This window comes from Lagenorhynchus albirostris, chromosome 13 (genome assembly GCF_949774975.1).
Source record: "Lagenorhynchus albirostris chromosome 13, mLagAlb1.1, whole genome shotgun sequence".
In the NCBI taxonomy this organism is placed as follows: Eukaryota; Metazoa; Chordata; class Mammalia; order Artiodactyla; family Delphinidae; genus Lagenorhynchus; species Lagenorhynchus albirostris.
The window spans coordinates 33097031-33119145 of record NC_083107.1 but is presented as its reverse complement, the minus strand read 5'-3'; the positions used below and the strand labels follow the sequence as shown (position 1 = coordinate 33119145).

General features: G+C 38.9%; 1 protein-coding gene across 9 annotated transcripts in view; it reads left to right on the top strand.

Annotated features, from left to right (window-relative positions):
* MEIS1 (Meis homeobox 1) overlaps positions 1–22115 on the top strand; it is a 135369-nt gene that overhangs the window by 108260 nt on the left and 4994 nt on the right. For 8 of the 9 annotated variants that reach the window (XR_009543997.1, XR_009543996.1, XM_060168536.1 and 5 more), the window contains exon 9: positions 3769–3845. Coding sequence is in view for 7 of the 9 variants with exons in the window: in XM_060168536.1 (XP_060024519.1) it covers positions 3769–3845 (77 nt within the window). In the remaining 2 variants the exon portion in view is untranslated. Of the gene's footprint in view, positions 1–3768; positions 3846–6020; positions 6071–22115 lie in introns of those variants that run through there. The other variant, XM_060168542.1, reaches the window with a different exon arrangement.

Genomic DNA, 22115 nt, shown 5'->3' with positions numbered 1-22115 from the left:
GTTCAAGGACTATGAAAAAAAGAAAACTATCCAGTCGGTCTACCACAGACAGAGGTTTAGGAGTTTTGTTGATACGTTTTGCCCCCTTAACAATGACCAGATTATTGTGACATTTAATTTCATCCAGGCTCATTCATTTCTATTAAAAAAAATATATCCTGAACAACTGAAAATTGTTTAATGGAGACAGAGTGCTGGGTCTCCATAGCTTGAGGCTGCCTGGCAATTATGCTGCATGAAATTAGGCACAGTTTGTTCCAATTACTTAAAATCAGATCACATGAAAAGTGACAGAGAAAAAAAACGGTTAGAACTTTCTCATTTTATGATATTTAAATTCTGAAATCAGAAACTGCGTGATGTAAAGAAACAACCTAAACTTGCACTGACAATTTGCAGGCCATAGATTGCTCTTTGAAGCTATAATGATTCAGGTAATTTTAATGATCCAAAGAGAATTTTCCTGACACCCTTTGCATAAATAAAATGTGAATTCCACTTGCTTTCTAAGAATGCATGTAAAACTTGCTCACAAACAGGCATGCAAAAATACTCTTGAAAACACAGCACAAATAAATGACTGTGACAATTCTCAATTTTCAAAGTAACTAAAGGTAAATGGCATAAATATTAATTTTTATCCAATTCTGGTCATAATATTAAGACACAACTAACAAGACAGGGCAAAAGGTGTTGCCATCCAGCTGTAGGGAAGAGGGACCATTGACGTATTTATTAATTCAATTGAAAAGCACTGAAAGAGATTTCCAGAGGACCTGCAAAACTGTAAGCAAATCATATTACAGAAGATGTTATAGATTGGAAATGACTTGTGTACATCAGTGTACAGCTTTATATAGCAAATAGTGCCAACAGCTAGATGCTAAAATTTGCATATTTCAAAGTCAGGCTTTTATTACTCAAGAATTGCTAGCCTGGCTAACCTCCAGATGATAAAATCGAGAAGTTGTCCCTTTTTCAAAGGCTCAGAGTTAGTGAATGGCAGCATAATTTATACAGTCTAAACGGGTCATATGTAACTTTGTGCAATTCTTCAACTAGTATAGACATAGAACTACTATATATGAAACCATAATTCAGTTCAGAGGATAAAAGATTCATTTGGTTTGTATTGTGTGGCAAACCTTCATGAAGTGGGAGTCATGTTTTAAACCGCAGGGCAGTGTATTGCTTTTAGGTAAGTATCCAATTGTGAGATTTTGCCTGTGATGACTGGCATAATGGTGAGTAGGGTGATTGTCACCTATGGTCTCTGCCGATTATGGAGGTGATATACTTTCATTTGAAAAGAGTGGGTAGACATCACTTTTAGGAATGAAGTAAGGAAAGTCGTGTTGTGGATCTCAAATTGGATTGTTTGTACTTCCTGTGGGCTTTAAAAAAATTTTTTTATTATACATTTTCCTTTTTTTTTTTGCGGTACGCGGACCTCTCACTGTTGTGGCCTCTCCCGTTGCGGAGCACACGCTCTGGACGCGCAGGCTCAGCGGCCATGGCTCACGGGCCCAGCAGCTCCGCGGCATGTGGGATCGTCCCAGACCGGGGCACGAACCCGTGTCCCCTGCATCGGCAGGTGGACTCTCAACCACTGAGCCACCAGGGAAGCCCTATTATACATTTTGATGTTGCATCTGAGTGGAGAGTATCTGTGTATCGTGGCAAGTCAGAGCCATTCCTTTGTTCCGCTGGTATTTACTGGTTTTCTTTATGTGCAGGTCTGGGCTTTAAGGATGGTGAACGAGAAAGGCGAGGGTGTTAGAGATGCTAAATGAGTGAGAAGGGACGCATGACCAAGGAAAGAAATAATCAGAATGGGTGTTTCATTGAGTGATGCTTGCTATTAGACAAAAAGGGGAAAAACTGGTGTGAGAGTGATAAGGTGGTCTGGTGGAGAGTTGGGAGGGTAAGGCTTGACAATTGAGCTGAGACCTGACAGTTACCTTGGAGCAGGAGCCTGAGGGTAGGGACCAGCTTGGGGTGTTGGAAGAACATACCAAGTGGCTGGACAGAGGGGTGCGGTGGGGTGAGAAGAGGACGCCCGTCTGGGAAGTGGGCAGGGCTGGGTGGGTGGTGGCATGCACTGCTGGGCAAGGTGAGCGGTCTGGAGGTTTTTGAGCCGGGACAGGGATGGAGATTATGAAAGGCGTTTGCCTTATCCTTGTCATGATGAGGCTAAGACACTGGATGGGAAGCAGGAAATGTCCCTAGGTCGTGTCACTGCGGACTGTGCTTTCCCCTGGCCAGTTTCCTCACCAGTAAAACATGAGGGACAATAGATTCTATTTATGTCCCTCAAAGGGATATAATGGGGATTAATTACCATTCTGTCTGTAATATACTTGGAGCTCTTTAGAGAGAGGCACTATATTCCGTGAAAGCAAAGCCTTATTCTAACTGTGTATTTATTGATTAAGTGACAATCAAGACACAATGCTTATGGGAAAAATGGCTACATCTCTGCTCTCCACAAATCGAATCCCATGTGTATAGATACAGAACATATTTAAACTTATATGTAAGAGCATTGAAGTGGTCATTAACGAGCCTTCTTAGCATCTAATCAGACATTATTAATAAGATTGAAAGCTATGTTAATTAGCATTCAATAGACCAGAATTTAGTTTCCGATGGCACATATCATTAAATGGAGAGTTGGGGGTGCCCTTTCCCATTCATAAAGAGAATAGAAGGTTGACTATCAGAACAATTATTATCTTGGGAGAATTTATTGGGGTGCAGTGTTTCAAAGTAGCCCATGTCACCAATGGATGGAAACCATGTCCTCAGCTCCTCTCCCAGGCTTTAGAAATGTATATTTCAAACTTAGATATAGTTGACTATTAAACAGAAAGTATCTTGCCAAAACTAATCTTAGTAGAATTCTAAACATCTTACAAGAAGGTATAGATTTCATTTTATTATCTAATCCTGTCATATTTTTTTATCCACTCTAACTCCTGAGGCTTTTTCTTCGCATGCAAAATGTGCTGGTCTTTGACCTTATATTGGCCTGTGTTCAGAATCCCAGCATACGTTGACATTCAGATAGGGAAACCAACTTTGGTAGAATTTCATTTGTTTGTGCTTTGCAGAAGAGCTAAAATGAATAGTGTGTGTGTGTGTGTGTTTTTTTAAATACACCCACTTTAATTTTGATATTTGCGTCCAGCAACGTGGTGTTTTGGGAGGAGAATATCATGTTAACAAGGTGCTTAACTCCTGGGGACCTGAGCTGAGCTTGTTGGTCCAAATGATTCAGCTTTAAAAATCTGTGGTTCTAGAAAATATCACGTCAAGGTGGTACACTTTTGTACGCTCAAAAAGAACTTGTTATTTTAATCCCATAAAATACAGTGAAGGTCCTACTGAATTTTGTGTTTGCAACAAATAAACCTGTTAAAGAATAAACTCAGTATCAAGGTTCTGCACGTATCCTAAGTAGCTATTTATACACTTCACTAATCTTGGTAATTGGCTTGTCTTTTATTGCCATTAATTAGATGATGTAGTATTCCATTAATAAGAGTGACACACCTCAGCATTTTTACCTTTAATTATAGACCTCGCTAGACTCTTAGGTTATTGACAAAATAGCCTAAATATTGCCTGAAGTACACATATTGTTTTTAACAGAGCATATGTGTTTATTATTGAATCCCTCGCACCTAGCGTTGCATCTGACATGTGATGTGCACATTGTGTATCCAAAGTGTATGTGCACAACCTATCTTTTTTGTCCTCTTTCAGCACCCTTACCCTTCTGAAGAACAGAAAAAGCAGTTGGCACAAGACACAGGACTCACCATCCTTCAAGTGAACAATTGGTAAGTAATTTGGCTTTGTGTTTACACACAATCTGCTTCCCCCTCTGGCAACCTGCAGCTAATGTTTTGCATTAAGAAGACACACCCAGTTTTCCCCCGTGGCTTGTTGATCCAAAGGTGAGAACACAGTATTGACTGGTGGGTGAGAGCACTTGCTAGTATAGAAAAGAAAACAGTGTATTGCTTTCCACCTCCTTTATAAATTGACAAATTTTAGGCATAGTATATATTAGTGTTTAATCCACGTTCACTATGGCTCTGTAAATGTCTCTCTCTATGACCTTTTTTTTTTTTAACTTTTAAGAATAATCAAGAGAAAGAGTGATATCCTCTTTTCTATGAAACAAGAAAATCCACTATCACATACCTGTCAGGTTTTAAATTCGCTGAATAACTAAGTTCGGTTAGAATTTGTTAGGGATAAGCATTCCAGGATGGGCTCTCCTTTCTTCTGACCTCCCTATAGAAAAAAGAGAAAAAATGTATGTTTCTACTTTGATGCTGTTCAAAACTTGATGTATCTCAGAGCTGTGCAATACTGTTTCTAAATAAATGTGTGGACTCCTGATTTGGGGGAAAGCTGAGATTAGGTACCAAGTAGCAGCCAACAATATTCTGACTTAATGTACAGCGGTGTGGCAAGGAGCCTTTGAGGAAGTATTATTTATTACCCTTTGTGAGTGCGCTGAAAGCCACGTTCACACAGTCACCCAGAGCTAGTGTCATATGTGAAGGGTATCAAAATCCAACCTCCTCTAAAACTAAGTGTCTAATTAATTGTCCTAATATTTTTAGATTAGTGTTTATGATGGGGAAACCGTATCCTCTTTGAAGTAAAATCCAGAAAAGGCCCAAAGCCTGGTTGGGGAAAGATGAGAACTGAGAATGCCAGTTTGCAGACAGAAGTATTTCTTTCTTTTCAATAAGTGTCAAAGATTAATATTACAGAATCTCTGATTACATGGCCTAATCCATTTTGGTGAATAAATTTGTTCTTGATGTCCATTGCACCTACATTAACAGACCCTTCTCTGTTAGAGAGTCTGGGAGCCTTTGGGAGAGATTTCAGATATATTAAGCCCCATTACAGAAAATGTAATTTCTGTCAATATAATCCCATGTATTCTTCGATTTAGTATTTTAGAGATAACAAGCTACTTACAATATATTTGCCTTTGGAGGATTAATTTACAAAGTGCACTATCTTCAAGACACAGACAGACTCACATAAGCATTGCTTGTAAGGGTTATCAATTTCTATGACCTTACGGCAGCCTTGGGAGATCGGTTTTTGCAGCCCTTTTAGTCGAGTGGATAAGGAACCAACGGAAGACATACTACACCTGAGTGTGTTACTAGGAGTCGTGTAGCTGCTGAGGTTTTTCTGTTTGCCTGTTTGTACCTGCGGCTGTATCTTAATTTTCAAGACCCTGGATACTATATAATTGAACTTTGTCTTCCAAATTGTTCTGGACGATATTATAGAGCAGACCATCCATTTTGAAGGCACACCTAAATTCCTAAACATTTAGGAAGGCAATGGGCTGCCATTCAGGTGATCTGCTAGAGAGCTCCACCCACAAACATTGTTACCAGAGAACAGATTCCAATACAAGCCGCTTGCCACAGGTAGAAGACATGATGGGATATTTCCTGTGGCTGCCCGGCCAGGCAGGCATTCCTGTGACACCAAGCTGGATGCAACTGTCGTTTCCTAGATTCTGTGCACAGTGATCACAATCAGACTGCCTCGGTGTTGCAATTAAGAGGAGGGAATAAAAGGACTTAAAAAAAATACACGCCAGATAATAATTTTTCAACATAGATGCAGACTTTGCCCTAAACTTCACACTGATACTCAATTCTGCACAGGCACATAACTTGAAAATCACTTTTACTCATTACGTGGGATGTAAACCCAATTCTGTGCTCACCTGGCACCGTGTAGTGTTCATGTGCTCTCGCTTCTGTGTATGGAATTAGAAGTGACCTATGCTCGCACTTCATTGCCGAGCATTTGGCAACTGTTTCAACTCTGCAACGAATTTATTTGTGGTAGAGAGTTACCCTCCAGTAACTAAAAGTTGTAATAGAAATTGTTTCTCTTAAGTTCGGTGAATAATGACATTCCCACATTTGATTTGAGTTCTTAGCGGTATATTAATTTTCATCCAGACCTTCACCTTTTAAGGAGCTGATAATAGATTTCTTTTTCTTTGGGCTTTGAGTTGGAAATACGTTGGAAAAATGGGGAAACCCATACGGTACTGTATTGAAACCCAAGATGTGAGCAAATCTTAAAGATGGAAGACTTGGAGATAAAAAGCACAACTACCAAGTGGTTTTCATTTTTCTTTATTGTAATAAAAACATTACACAGAGTCTTTTTGACAGCCTGTAAATATTTTTCCAGTATTGAGCATCGAGCGCAAGTTACTTCATTCTGGAAATAATAATTAAAACAACAACAACAACAAAAACACTTCATGAGTATTTTAGCATTTCCCCTTCACTTCATTTAGACACAACATTTAAAATGTGTTTCTTCCTTTTTGGATTTTTAAAGACTCGTTAACACACATGTACATTCTGTATGAACTATGAGTCACTGTTGAAGAGATTTAATAAATGCTGAAGGGCGGGTTGGGTGTAGATCACTCATAATTACTGGCAGTAACATAATGTATTGAAATACACAATATGAAAGTGAAAAATATAAACTCATGTCAGTTGTTAGCTTGTCATAGAAACCCTGGCCGATGCAGCTTGAAGTTAGGTTTTGACAGAAAAATGAGATGAGAAAAGTTTGGTGCGTTGTAACATTCTTTCATTCCAGCGCTGAACTAATTTTATGCGTCTTTAATTGACGTAAGTAATATATACTACTTGCCTTGGCTGACTAAGGACAAAGCAGATGGGATTTGGCGGGGAGAGGGGATCACAGGGAGAATTTAAATGTAAAACAACAAGACAGATTTGATTAATTAAGAGAAAACTTGGATTAAAAGAAATAACTGCTCTAACTCATACTTGGTCTACTTGTCAGTAGAAACAGAGGAGTATTCTTAAAACGGTTGGTATTAGTACTTGTAGGAATTGGGTTCTGGGAGGGAATGTGACATTTATTAGATTAGACACGTAGGACAAGTCTATGCCAGCACATTTTTTGAGAATTGAGGCAATTAGGCAAATAATTTGGGTAAAAATATTTTACCTAAATTATCCAAGTATTTGAGGTAACTGCATGTTTTTAAAAATCAACCTCCATAACTAATTGCCTAAATATTTCAGTCTAGCATGCCATGGTAGACTGTGACTTAAAGCATAATAAATTTTGAAATACAATATGTGTCATAAATGTATGTATTCTTCTTCCTTTCTTCCCTCACTCCCAATTACGATTTGAGCCCAAAGTGATAAATAATAGCATTTGGTGCTTTTGTCTTTTTGTGTTTTCATTGTTGTGGTGGTTGTGATAAATACTTCTGTTACATCAGTGCAAAAATATTACTAACGTGTTGAATGTCATTTAAGTGGAAACTTCTTAAATTTTAAGATAGATGGTTAGGCGGGTCTTTTCATATGTAGGTAGAACTTTGAAGAAAGAGCGCACTCACACACACACAAAGTCAATACTGGGTTCTTTTCTGTCCCGAATACACCAACTTTATTCTTTTATATTGAAAATATGAGTGTAGAATGGTCAAATAAAACTCCCTTATATGTTTTCACAGCCATGTTGCAGACTTGGGAATTCCATGTGATGAAACCTTGTGCCTGCATTGTATCTTTCTTGCTGGCTGCCTCAGACACATTCTGCCCCAGCAGAGGTCTAGCCTAGGGTGTACTGAATAAATGTTAGTTTCTTGGTTTACCCCTTCTCATCCACACACTTTCCCATTAAGACCTAATGTTCCATGATTACTTCTTTACCCTCTCTGAGAAGGCCATGGGTCTTAGGTGCAAAATACATAGTTTATGTGAAATACAGTATGTATGTAGTCAGAAAAGTCACTCCCCATCAATAGGGTGCATAAAATTCCAGGGTGCATCCGAACCTCCGCAGTGACACTTTCCAGAACCATCGTAGCCCTTAAAGTTCTCAGATTTAGTACATATACCGGATTTTCCTAGTTTCGTCATTTATTACCTTCAAAACTGCAAAGCATTCAGCCATCACTTCCCATTTATTACCAGTGGGGGGAAAAAGTATGTCATCCTTGGAGATTTCTGCCCCTGGCGGGTAAAAATGTAAACTTATTTAAAAAAAAAAAAAAAAGATCACCCTTGTTATAATAAACAGATTCAACTGTAAAAGGTCAAGTTTCTTTCTGAGTTATGGTAACAATGTAGCAAATACTTTTATAAGTAATCAAAGATTCTATAAATATAGGTACCTGTGTAGATGTAAATGTTAAAACATTCACAAATTATCCTTTCAACTTCTGAGATCTAAAAATCAATAGGGGGTCATGGGGTTTCATAGAATGGCTCTGCTTTTTCTTCCAACATAATTTAATAATACATTTTACAGATGTTGTTTAAACATTAGGCACAGATTGTTTTGTCAATAAAACTAAACAGAGGCATGACACAAAAGCAAGGAAAACAGATGTAAAAAGAAAAAACAGTGCACCAAGCAAGGAGTCCTGGGTCATTTGTTTCCTATTCAACTACAAAATGAAAGTGCAGGGTGTATAGTGATTTTCCTTGCCTAGGAATCACCTAGGGATGGAACCACTTCACACACAAGAGGTAATTTTATTAAGCAGGTGGTTTAACTTCTTCCCTTGAGAATTTAAGTGTAACCTACATTTAAGGTAGACTTCCTAGCTGATCAATGGAGTAACAGGTGCAGTATTTTTAAAAGAAGGAAGAGAAGGAGAAATATAAATAGAACAGCTCTCCAGCACCTTTCAGAATGGGTTGTTTTTCTCCAGGCCACAGTTAATTGCTATGCTTTTTACCTTGAGTGTCAACTCTAATAATATTACCTTTACAGGCCCTTACTCTGGGCTTAGATTAGAGCAGTCAGTAATATTCACTAGATAAAATACTGTCTAGTTGCTCATGAGAAAATATTGAAATCAGTCAAAAAGTGTTTAGCTTGCATATTGCCTGAGACAGAGCTGGCAAGGTACCAGGCACGCAGGGTATTATTTAGGGAAGCTGAGCAAATAGCTTGCAGGGAAAAGAGCTGTGAGTTTTGAAAACTTCAGGTATTGTCATGTCAGAGAGTCGTAGGAATTCAAAGGAGACGCTGCTTTTGTCTGCAGATTTTTTAAAAATTCCCAGCAAACAATCGCCTTTGAAAATGACTCTGCAGGCTGTGAAATACACTTTGTTGTAAGTTCTACTCGCTAAGTTTACTCAGAGGTTTTTCCCCCCACTGTGTTCAATCACATGGGTAATACTGGGAAACATGGGAAGTCCTCACGGAAGGGTAGGTGTTGGACCACTGTGCCGGATGGAAAAACCCTGCCCCTTCCACCAGGGGACCCTGAGTCTAGGTGAGAAGAGAAACAGGAAGGGGTGGGTTGGAGGAAGATGGATTAGAAAGTCCAGATACTGTTTTGTGTAACTGCTGTTTCTCCTCCAGCCAACATTCAAAGACAGTCTCTGAGCTTTTGAGGACAAGAGTGTGAGGTCTGAAGCTGAGAGTTGTTACAACCTGAAGATACTTTCAGGACCAGGTTGGGGTTCCAGCGAGGTGCAGAGATGAGTGAGTTGGGAGACTGATTCCATCATGAGCCCAGTGTTCCTGAATATCCCTTTCAAGGCAGTAAAACCAGTGGCTTCGTGCTTGACTTTGAACATGGTGTGGAGGTCAGCAGGACTTGGTGCAAGTCCTAATTAAGCAGATTTGTTGTTTTCAGTGTCTGATCAGAGAAATGGAAAGAACTCCCCGGGTGTCACCCAGCCGGCAGAGCAGGAGCTGACTCCCCTGAGGAGAGTGTGGGAAGTGAGGGGCTGAGAGGCACCCCAATCGAGGGGGGAAAGCCCCGGCATCCACAGGTGGCTGAGGAACAGATTCCTCTGTGAGCCTCACGACAGCACACAATTTACACAGTGCGAGTGAGGGGAGGGAATACGCAGGGGAAAGAATGTTTGGAGTCCAAACATATCATCTGTCGTCCCCACTCCTCACCAAGTAGATGTGTGTCCTTGATCAACTCACTTTGTCTCCATGGGCAACAGTTTCCTCTGCCTTAAATGGAAGGGGAGGGCTGAGGAATTGGTGGCAGCGTAATAAGCCTCTTCTAGCCCTGATATTCTAGACGGTGTAAAAACGTGAACTGAAGCAAGGTGAATGTTCTGAAGCTGATTATGATCCCCATTTTACATGAGAAGCCGGGGAGGGGGGGTGAAAAAAACCCACACACAACAGGGCCTTTGATAAAGAGACAAACCGGACATTTCATTACAAAGTTGTTACTTTTCTTCATCTTAAATAAGCAAATCAAAGCCCTGTAAAATAAAAGCTAGATGAAATAAAACATTATCGCAAGACCTGAAAAACATGTGTGCTGTCACTTTCGGATTCATAATAAAGATAAATCAGTTGTTTTTAGCGGTGCGCTCTGAGTCTGTGAAGGGCATGACAGATAATAGGCTCGGAATTTCTGAAGTTATTGTTCAGCAAAATTTGTTTTTTCCTCAGGCATTCAATCTTTTTCTCTAGTAATTTTGTACATGACAAACTTTTTAGCTGGTGCGTTAACAATCTATAAGTAATGGGTTGTCAGGTGTCAGTTAGATAAGATTAAAAGACTGTTTAAGCATTATCCATTTGCTCCTTTGCATGAGTTTTATAGGTCAGGAGAAATAGCTTTTTGAATTCTGGTTGTTTGCACATGCTGGTTTTTTCCTCTCTCCCTCCCTCTCCCTCCCTCCTTCTCTCTCTCTCTCTCTCTCTCTCTCTCTCTCTCTCTTTCTCTCTCTCTCTCTCTTCTCTCTCATTTGGCTGTGCTCCAGGGGTACCTGCAAGAACTGTATTATATTACATAACTTCTGCATGTAGGAGCACATTCGAAGCTCACACTATGTGCATCAAGGGGACACATGTCTCCGCTGACTTCTGTAAACTCATTTTAGTTTTGAAAATGTTACTCTTTTTCTTCTCAAAGGAAACTTTGTCAGGGGAAACAGCCTCAGCGGAGAAGAACATTGAGGTTTTCGGCTTGAGGAGTTTCCTAGCAAGTCAGGTTGAGGTCTATTCTTGTCAAATCTGTCTTAAGTGTGTTTACATATAGTTTGCCTTTCTGGTATTTTCTGCTTGCACAGACCTGATCTCCACCTATTTTGTGTCAACAGTTGCTCGGGCTGGTGTTGGGTGATTAACCATTGAGCACTGGGGCACAGGAGCTGTGCCCACAGAGACCCCCCTCTCCCCTCGCACTTACATCACCCTCTGGCTTCAGGCTGCACCTACTTAAAACAAACAGCATTTCTGAGTGATTAAAGAGGCAGCCTGAAATAGTAAAAAGTGGGGCAAATGTTGCCTCCTTGTTGAATAAGACAAGTTTCTCAAAAATGGAGAGGAGCCAGGGGTGCGTGGGGAGGGAGTGTTTCTGAGGGCAAATGTCTTGGATCTGCGTGGCTCCAATGTGTGAATGCCTGGAACTTTGTGTAGATTATCAGGTTTTTGTTGTGTTTCTTTTGTTAATTTTTAAGGGGAAAGAGAGCATTTAAAAAAATAACAACAAAAACACGCCAACACATGGACATATATACACTACCAAATGTAAAATAGATAGCTAGTGGGAAGCAGCCGCAGAGCACAGGGAGATCAGCTCGGTGCTTTGTGACCACCTAGAGGGGTGGGATAGGGAGGGTGGGAGGGAGACGCAAGAGGGAGGGGATATGGGGATATATGTATATGTATAGCTGATTCACTTTGTTATACAGCAGAAACTAACACACCATTGTAAAGCAATTATACTCCAATAAAGATGTTTTAAAAAATAAAATAAAATGAAGGAGCAAAAAACAAACAAAAAAACCCGCCAACAACATGGATGTTTGGCAAATGCAGGGCTGTCCCGTTACATGCCCTCATAGCCTTTGATATTCTCCTCCTTATTTTATCTCCATTCTTATGAGGCCTTTAAGCCTGACCCATTAATATGGGAAATAATTAACTCTATGGGGCTCTTGACACCCGAACAATAACAAATAAACAAAAAACCTTAATCTCTTCCCACCCTTGAGAGCTCCTTTTTCCTTTTACCCTCTTAACCAATGTGGTTAAAGGGCCACAAGATTAGATCCCATCACTGAAGAAGGGAAAAAGTACTTCCTTTTGCAAATACATTAACTCTTTCAGGCCTGTGGGAATTATTGGTCTTGGATTCTAAATGTAACTTAGGTCAAAAACGTATTTCCTGTCATGGGAGACATCTGGCTTACTACTGTTTTGGTCACTATTTTTCAAGAATAGTATATTGGGGCTTCCCTGGTGGCACAGTGGTTAAGAATCCCCCTGCCAGTGCAGGAGACATGGGTTGGAGCCCTGGTCCAGGAAGATCCCACCTGCCACAGAGCAACTAAGCCCATGTGCCACAACTACTGAGCCTGCGCTCTAGAGCCCGCGAGCCACAATACTGAGCCCACGTGCCACAACTACTGAAGCCTGCACAGCTAGGGCCCATGCTCCTCAACATGAGAAGCCACCGCAGTGAGAAGCCCGCACACCACAATGAAGAGTAGCCCCCGCTCACTGCAACTAGAGAAAGCCCACATGCAGCAATGAAGACCCAACGCAGCCAAAAATAAATAAATAAAATAAATAAATTTATGAAAAAAAAAGAATAGTATGTTGCAGACGGTTGGAATTAAATGCACTATGATTGAAAATATATATCTTTTAAGTTTCCAGTATGTTCGACTGTAGGATGCTGATTTGAGTGTAAACTGGTAGTTTTGAGGGTTGTTGTCTAGTTGAAGGGTTTTGTTGGCCTGCATCACTAGAACATCTGCTACAGTTGACTTTATTTGATCCCTAGTTTGGGTCAGAGTTCATATGTACTTGGAAAGGGTAGGGTGTAGGAGGTGTTGAAAAGCTAATGGAAAGAACTGTATGTGTCCAAAGATGTCAGGCCTCAGCTCCCATGGCTAGTTACCTGGCAGGACTGTTTACAGAAAGGACAGTGCAATGGGTTATGGCAGGGATTCCCATCCTCAGGGCCAAATGGGGACTGGAGAGAGTGGCCAGAAAAGGCAGATCAGAATCATTCTGAGCGAATGTAGTATAAAAAAGCGTCTTGGGAATTAACTTTTGATTTTTGTCGTGCTATTTCTTTTGAAATAGCAAGTAACTAAGGGATAGGAGATTTTGGAGTTTATCAAAAGGAGCACGGATTAAAATTTTAGAAACAATGCTATAGAATGACAGAGTCCAAGTCCTGGATAAGATTGTGTGCATCCTTTAACAGATGAGGCTCAGGGCCTTACAATATTACACCCCTAATTAGAGGCAAGGAGGGCCTGGTCTGGTGTCTTGTGCATTCTACCGTTATGTATTTATTTTTAACGGCTTTACTGAGATATAATTCACATACCACGCAAATCACTCATTTAAATTGTACAATTCAGTGGTTTTAAGTATATTCACAGTTATGGGCAACCATCCCCACAGTCAGTTTGAGAACATTTTCACCACCTCAGAAAGAAACCCTGCATCCTCCCCATACATCCATCCCCAACTCTACCACACATCTATTTTCGGTCTCTATAGATTGGTTTATTCTGGACATGTCACATAAATGTGATCACAAAATCTGTGGTCTTTTGTGACTGGTTTCCTTCACTTAGCATTATGTTTTCAAGTTTCATTCACGTTGTAGCATGTGTCAAACTTGATGGCTGAATAATGTTCCATTCTATGGGTATAGCACATTTTTTTTTTTTTTTTTTTTTACGGTACACGGGCCTCTCAGTGTTGTGGCCTCTCCCCTTGCGGAGCACAGGCTCCAGACACGCAGGCTCGGCAGCCATGACTCACGGGTCCAGCCGCTCCACGGCATGTGGGATCTTCCCAGATCGGGGCACGAACCCGTGTCCCCTGCATCGGCAGGCGGACTCTCAACCACTACGCCACTAGGGAAGCCCTAGCACATTTTCTTTATTCGTTTGTTTGTTGACGGACATTTGGGTTGTTTCCATCTTTTGCTGCCATAAGAATTTGTATATAAGGTTTTGTACCATTAGGTATTTTTGAGAATCATAAGGACACTATCCCCAGCAAACCTCTGTCTTAGGTTTTACAGTTTACAAAGCACTTTGCATAAAACGTCCACTCACTTGATCATCACAATTCCAGCACCTAAATACTGCTATGATCTCAGAGCCAGTAAGTGGCAGTTTTCCTACTCAGTTCTCACGCTCTTCCCACCAGACAGTGCTCTCACTCTTCCTGCCTGTGGCCTGTGTTTTGACTGTGATAATTATGAGCAATGGTGTTCAAAGAAAAGGCTGGCAACTCAGAAGTGAAATGTACATTCTCCAAACTTTCCCCAATGTGACTTCGATGACCGTAAGCATTTTTCAAAGATTTGACCGGTTCCAAGAGGAGGTCATTTTGTTGGTTTTATTGTCCTCATTTGAAAGATTTTGTCATATGCATCAATTGAGAGATTTTGTCTTTTAGTTTAAGTGGTTCCATTTGTATGTAAGGGCCTACAGGTTACATATTGACATACATTACATAGAGCTTAGGTTTCGAACATGGCTAATTGAAACAGAAGTTACAGTGACCATTCTGAGGAATAGACACAGGCCTCCATTCAGGTCAAACCTAATCTGTGACCAGGTGAAAAGAAAAAATCGAGCTAAATTTTGAGATATCTTCCCTTGGCACGAGTAGAGACTCCAGGCCTGGAAGTTTCTAGTTAGTGAAGGCAAATAAAGGAGAGATTCTAGAGAAAGGAAAGAGCTGAGAGCTACTCCAAGATGGTGCTGAGATTCTAGAACACGGTATGCATGCTAGGGTGGTCACCTAACACAGTATGCATGCTGGGCTGGTCAATTCCAATTATTGAGGGGAAATTCTGTTTGGGAAAATAGGTGCATATTTGATCAGTAGGGTAGCCCATACACCTCAATTGCATGGGACATTCATGGTTTATGCCTGTTGCCCAGCATAATTATTAATAATGTTCTTTCTACTCTCAAAATTTTCCCAGTGTAGATGATAAATTATCTGGTCATCCTATTTACAATGGAAATTGGCAGAACATTAAGATTTGTTTTAAATAACTGTATACTTATTCTGTAATGTTTAAGGGATGTTTAGTTAGATGCAATTTTATTGAATTTTGTGAATATGGGAAAATGAGAATTTATATGAAATAATGGTTCAGCTTAAATCAGAGACACATTTATTCTTTGAAGATATTATTATTCCCATTTTAGCTTTTCATTAGTAAAGGAGGTTTTGCTAGATTATCCTATTGCTTAACCATTGTGCTAATAATCACTTGAATTTCATATACTTTAAGTAAACCACATTTTTAAAAATATTTACAAGGTTATACAAAATCAAATTTGACAAATTGTCCCATTTAAGTAAATATTTTATAAAGGCCATTTGGTTACCTATGTTTATATGCATACTTAAGATACGTATAACTACTGGGTATTTCTTATGCTGGGTCTAGTGAGACAGCCCTACAATTCATTCTACTGAGTTTAGAGCCTAAGGCTTTAGTGATGTAGAAGGTAGCAAAAGAATTAGAGACTCTGCACTAAGGGAGCCGCCCTTGCTTTGAATTCAGTTCAGATTAAAGGATTTAGCAAGCTGAGCTTCTATTTTTTTTAGAGTAAAAAGAAGTCATTTTCCAATTTGCTTTCAAGGAAAACTTCCTGTAATATATAACCAAGTGATGAAGTGTTTGCAAGTTATTTCAACATATAAAGTCCAAAATGAAACTTGGGTTTTGTTTTTACTTTGCATTATATTTCTCAACTAATTAGTGACTTTTTTCACTAGTTGCTTGCAAGAAATTTTATATATAATTAACTTCCTCAACTGTCTTAGCTTCATTTTTTTCTAGAGTAGTTTGCCAAATATACCTATCACTTCTAGAGAAGGGGAACCTTCTCAGACCTCTGATTGATGGGCTTCTTGTGATTTGAGCAAAATTCCGATATTATGTTTCTAGAGTGGATGGAGAGTAAAACACATGCTTCCCTTCTCCCCTCCTGTTCAGTCACCTCCCCCGGCCTCAGACACACAGATGATGTATTGCAGTCCTGAAACTGTCAGATCCTGGAGGAGGTTGAGAAACTAGAAGACAGCGCCAAAAACATGATTTCATTAGGTTTGACTTGAGATTGAATCAACTTTCTTGAGCGTCTTAAAATCATGTTTCATGAAATTTTACTTCACAGAGAAAGGGAGCGTAGAAGAAGGCTTGGACCCTGAAGTCTGCCAGTTACAGATCATTAAATCCAATAAGTAAATGTAAATCTAAAATAGAGAATTCCAACAAAAGATTTTGAAGTCGATTTCTTGTTTAAAAGAAGAGAGTGTTATGTGGGAGACAGCTAGAACTCGTTCCCTGAAACGTTTGTTTATAAAACAGGCCTTAAACTTATATTAGAAAATGCTGACTTAAAAAAAAATGTTGGATATATAATTTTCTTTAAGTGACTGCGATAAAGCTGAAAGAAATGCTACATCAAGAAAATTCATGGAAAAAGAAAGAGCAAAACTCTGGAATCCAGCAACTACTTTCCAATGTGAAATTTTATATTTGAAGATATTTCACAAGGCTTAATTCTATAAAAATATTTATAGCAATGAATATAAATAAAATGAATTATATAGCAATTAAGTATTATAGTTGCATGTTGTTCATGTTTAACTGAATAAAGAATAGTGCATGCAGAAATCACCAGTACTAATATTGGTACTTAAGAATGCATGGTATTAATTTTTATTATTATTAAAGTCTATATGTAATTATTCTTAAGTATACCTAAATAGTAATCAAGATGACTATAATTAATACTTTCTTTAATGGATAGTATAGGTTTATAAAGCATTTTTACTACCATATCCTGTTATTTAATGAACTCTTTTCTTAATAGTTAATAATTTTAGCTTCTTAGGCAAAGGAGGGTACATATTGTAAAATGGCATTTCTACATACTTAAATGGGTACCTACCATCCTGCTGGCTGGTCACTTATGCCTAGTTGGCAAGAAGCACTATGAAAATGACTGAGAGTCATGTCATTGTTTAGCAACAACAGCATTTTGTCAGAATTTTATTTTTATTTGATTGGATGCGGTTCCATGAGTTGGCTGTGGCATGTTAAAGTAACAAAATATGGACTCCCCTGAATCATCAGTGACTAAGTAAGTGGTAAACACGGAGAAGTAGAATTGAGTAAAGGTGAAAATTCCATTTCTGAAAGTGAGCAAGTAGTTTTTCCTTCCTTTGGTCAGTATTATGGAGAACCATACAAGGAAGACCAAGGGCAAAGCCACATGGGAAAGTTGCCTGTGGAACTGGGCAGATATACCTGGTGTTTGGTCCTAATGGATGCCCACTATGATCTGGCCACCCCTCCTGGTTCTCACAAAGAGAAAACTAAATTTAACAATCCAGTTTCGTGGGAGGGAACCAGGGCAGGGAGTGGAGGATAAACTAAAGGACAAAGGTCAACTTTAGAAAGCTGTTCTACCAGATCTAGACCGAGAATAAAAGGAGATAGGTGGAATTAGCAGAATGGGAGAAAAAAAAAATCTAATAATAAATAAACATCTAGGGGCAAAGACAAGAAAGAATAGAGCAAAACTTCCTGTATTTCTTTTTAGCATAACTCAAGATTCATCGCCTATTCTCCTTGTCTGATTCCTATTTTAAAAATGCAAATGATAAAATTCAGTTTTTAGATGATGCCATGTCTCAGATATTTGAAGGTTTTGCTCCCCTTTCAACCTCCCACTCCCCCTTTTTTAAGGGACTTGAGTCCTAAACAAATAATTAGGTAAAAAGAAATACATCTCTGTTTATTTTGACATGGAATAAAGCTCTAAAGCCCATCCATTATCTTCCTTTCCTTTGTAAAACTTCTTGTTTTGAGAAAGGAGACAGTTTGGTCACAGGAAGAAATTCTAATCCATGATTCTATGAGTAAAGGAAATTTAAGAATTCTTTCTCTAATTCAGTTTTCTACCACCTACAGGGTGTCCAGTTCTTAAAAAGTACTTCACAAAAGAAGATTGTGTTTTCAAAGCAAAATGGGATTTTTAAAAACATATTACCTTGATGTTTGGAATGAAATATGGAAATGCAAACAGTATGTTTCTCAACCTTAAAGGATACTTAACTAAAAGGATTACCTTTTAAAATGCCCAGTCTATGGCAAATTTGAGCTACATTCTATTAAACCAAGGTGTGAAACTATTTTAATGAGTAAGAAAAACTGTCCTGTTGTCACGTATTCCTGACATTATACATCTGAGTTTTAAGGGCTATAATGTTTGGACATCAATTGTAAAATTGTAAAAGTTTTCTCTTACATTTTTAAATGCACAGGCTTTTTAAAAAGACCTTGTCAATATGGAAAATTCCAAAGATTGTGTGTATTTCATGGGTATATTTCATCTTAAACTATTTTATGGATATTGGAGAATGTATTTTTTATTGTACTTTGAAACTGGAATTTTTGTCATTCTCTTTTTTATTTCTCTTAAAAAACACTGTTTCTTCTTATGTTCAAGCTCTAATATATATTTATGTATTCATACATATGAGTTTAAAATAACTATTTTACTGATGCTTCTTGAAATGACAGTGTTATAAGAAGGGAATATGTTCATGTAAGTTTACATACAATCCAAAGGTCTTTTTTGGTTCAGTGTTTAGAAGATTCTTGATAATTTAGAATCTTCTACAATGGAAAGTAAAGCATTCTGTCACAGAAGCGGGGAGGATGAGACACAAGGTCAAAGGGCATTTTAGAAACAAACAGCTGGACCAGTTTATTTAAACAGATACAGGGTTGCGGGAACTGACCTCTGTTTGACTTATAGTGGGAGGAGCAAGAATGTCATTTTATTACTTTGCCCAGAAGGAAAATGTTTTTGTATCTGAATTCACCCCAAGCCATCTAAATACATGGTCTTGCTGTATATAGCTGATTCCAAAGAGCATACATTAAGATGGTCAAGGAAAATCATAAAATACACCAAAGAGAATCAAATGTTAGGATGGTTTTAGGATTGAAAAGGTGATGTTGTTTTTAAAAATAAAATATTTTGCTGTTTACTCAGTTATCTTCAGATAAAGATGTCCACTATGACCCTAGATAATAATATGTTTCATATAAGTATAGGAATTATAATTCAGTAACATTCTGAGAGTTTACTATGTCCTACATGTACTGATAATGTCCGTAATATTGAAACAAATATTGTTAATTAAAGTTTGCAAAAGCAAGAACTTCCATGTATACCTACTAATGTAGTCAAGCAGTTCGGATAAAGTGATAGGTGTTCTTAGGTTTTCAAGGTTTTAAAATTTTTATTTAATGCAAGGATTCCCACTTTTACATCTACGAATCCTATAGGTGGCCTACATCTGTGTTGTCAATAACAACAAATGGTCATTGCCACCCAAAGAGAAGCAAATAGCACCTAGTACCTGTGGGCCCTTAACTGAGAAGCTCTGGTGAGGTGTTTGCTCTCTCCACGGGGACCAGAGCGGGCCTAGAGTAACTGCATTTAGTGTTGTCCGCTGAAGACCTGCAGAGGTACACAGCCAGACTCGCCATTTTGAGCAGAGTGGCCCAAGGGATGAGAGGACTCAAAATCCTAGAGCTCACATTCGAGAAATAACTCGTTAAGAATCACAGGTGTTTAACCTAGGGCGAAGAAGGGAGAAGCCTATGCGGCATGGTGGCTATAGTTTAAATGTTTGAAAAGCTATCCTGAAGAAGTGAGATTAGAATTCTTTAAATTACCCAAAGGAGTTGTCCTGGTGAAAAGATTTTAGGTCAGGTAAGCCAGAGCCTTCTAAGGGTTACCTTGTCCGTAGACGGAGTGGGCTCTCTGCTGAGGTGGCCAGGGCTGTATGAGAGAGTCCAGCACACAGAGAACAGACTGGTGGTGGCCAAGGGGGCGGGGAGGTGGCAGAGGGACGGAGCGGGAGGTTGGGGTTAGCAGATGCAAACTATTACATATAGAATGGATAAACAACAAGGTCCTAGTGTATAGCACAGGGAACTATATTCAATATCCTGTGATAAACCATAATGGAAAAGAATATGAAAAAGACTGTATATATGTGTATAACTGAATCACTTTGCTCTACAGCAGAAATTAGCACAACATTGTAAATCAACTATACTTGAATAAAATAAATTTTTAAAAAACCCAACAGTCCAGTAGAGGTTACCCATCTACCTGGTGGGGATATCAGAGAGGGGATTCATGTCAATGACCAAGCTAGGTGATGGTTAAAGCCCTTTTCAAACCTGACGTGTAATTTTTCCGATCCCATGGATTTAACAATCATGGATTCAAACCTGAGATGGTTATCATGAACTGGTCTTTGGAAATGTGAACGTATGAGTGTGAAGGAGGCAAGCTTGGAATATAGATAACTCAAGTTACTGAGTCTTCTTATGTGTAGCCTTTGCTTTGTTTTTACACACAAGTAGCACAGTCATCAAAATCCCCAAATCTACGAAATGTTCAGTCATGCTTATTCTTGGACTCAACAGTAGGGTTGTTGCCAGTGGTGACTGGCTCAAAGCCAGCTCATGTTTAGATACCTATTTAGTCTGGAATATTCTAGATGGGTAGCACAGTAGTGGCCATGCTCTGGTCAGAACATTGTCGGTGGGGGGGGAGGGATGTTTGCTACCGTTTGCCAGCTCTGTGTCATTCAGCAAATTATTAACATCTCCTGGGTAACATGTGACCTCAAATACGTCACTTAATTTCTCGGAGCCTTGGCTTCTCATCTGTTAAAAAAGACTCTTCCTATTTTTAGATAAATATCCATAATATATTATGTTTTTAAAAGGGCTTAAAAAAAAGTTATCAGAGTTCCCTCCAAGAGAATGCAGATTTTGAATAGTACCCTAGATAAAGAGCCATTTTTGCTCTCTTACCTATGTTAGTTACTATGAAAATTACTTTTGATATATGCAGAATATTAATATTAAATAATTTTCTAATTGGTCATGCAGTGAAGGCAGTTAATGAAAAAGCAGATTTTTCTTTTCATTTTAATTGGTTATTTCACATGGTGTTTGTGCTACACCTGTGCTTATAATGAGAATGGAGAATTAATCTAACCTTCTGCTCACATGATTCCAATTTTCATGGTTTATACAAGATAATGATAACCTGATTGGCAACACAATTTGTTGTAGATCTGTGTTTTAAATATTTTTATTAGCAGTTCGGGGACTTCAGATACAAGAACTGATATAATATATGTTGCCAATAAGAGTTAGCATCAACCAGTGTCCTTTTAGTTAGATTCCAGTTTCATTAGTTATTTTAATTACTTCTCAGATAATGAAAGAACATAAGGATATAAGATGTTGAGAATCTTAAAATGTCATGAAGTATGCATTTTTATTTTAAAAAACCTATCCCTGTCTGTTTAATGGTTTGTTTTTTAGGAACTAGTTCCCTTCCTGAAGTGGGCAGACTTACCAACTAGAATTCATACGGGGCTGTGGGTCATTTAATTATTAACAGTGCAGTACTAAACTTTTCATTGTATTTTTTATTTGCTGCTCATGTTGCACATACTCAAATCTGAGTTGAGAACTGAAAGCAACTTACTATTTCAGAATCTAATATGTCCTGTTCATTTTCTGTATTTGATATGTAATTCTTAGTATTACGAGGTACAAACAGATCTTAAGAGTTAGAGGGCTTCCCTGGTAGCGCAGTGGTTGAGAGTCCGCCTGCCGATGCAGGGGACACGGGTTCGTGCCCCGGTCCGGGAGGATCCCACATGCCGCGGAGCGGCTGGGCCCGTGAGCCATGGCCACTGAGCCTGCACGTCCGCAGCCTGTGCTCCACAATGGGAGAGGCCACAGCAGTGAGAGGCCCGCGTACCGCAAAGAAAAAAAAAAAAGAAAAAGAGTTAGAAATATCATGAGTATGGCTTTGGAGAGCTTGTACTACCACTTGTTAAAATTTTCAGTGGCTAGCCACTTTTTTAGGGGGCTACAAAAATTATTTTAAAAAATCTTATTAAGACACTGAAGTGACCTAAATGTCTTAAGATGTTTA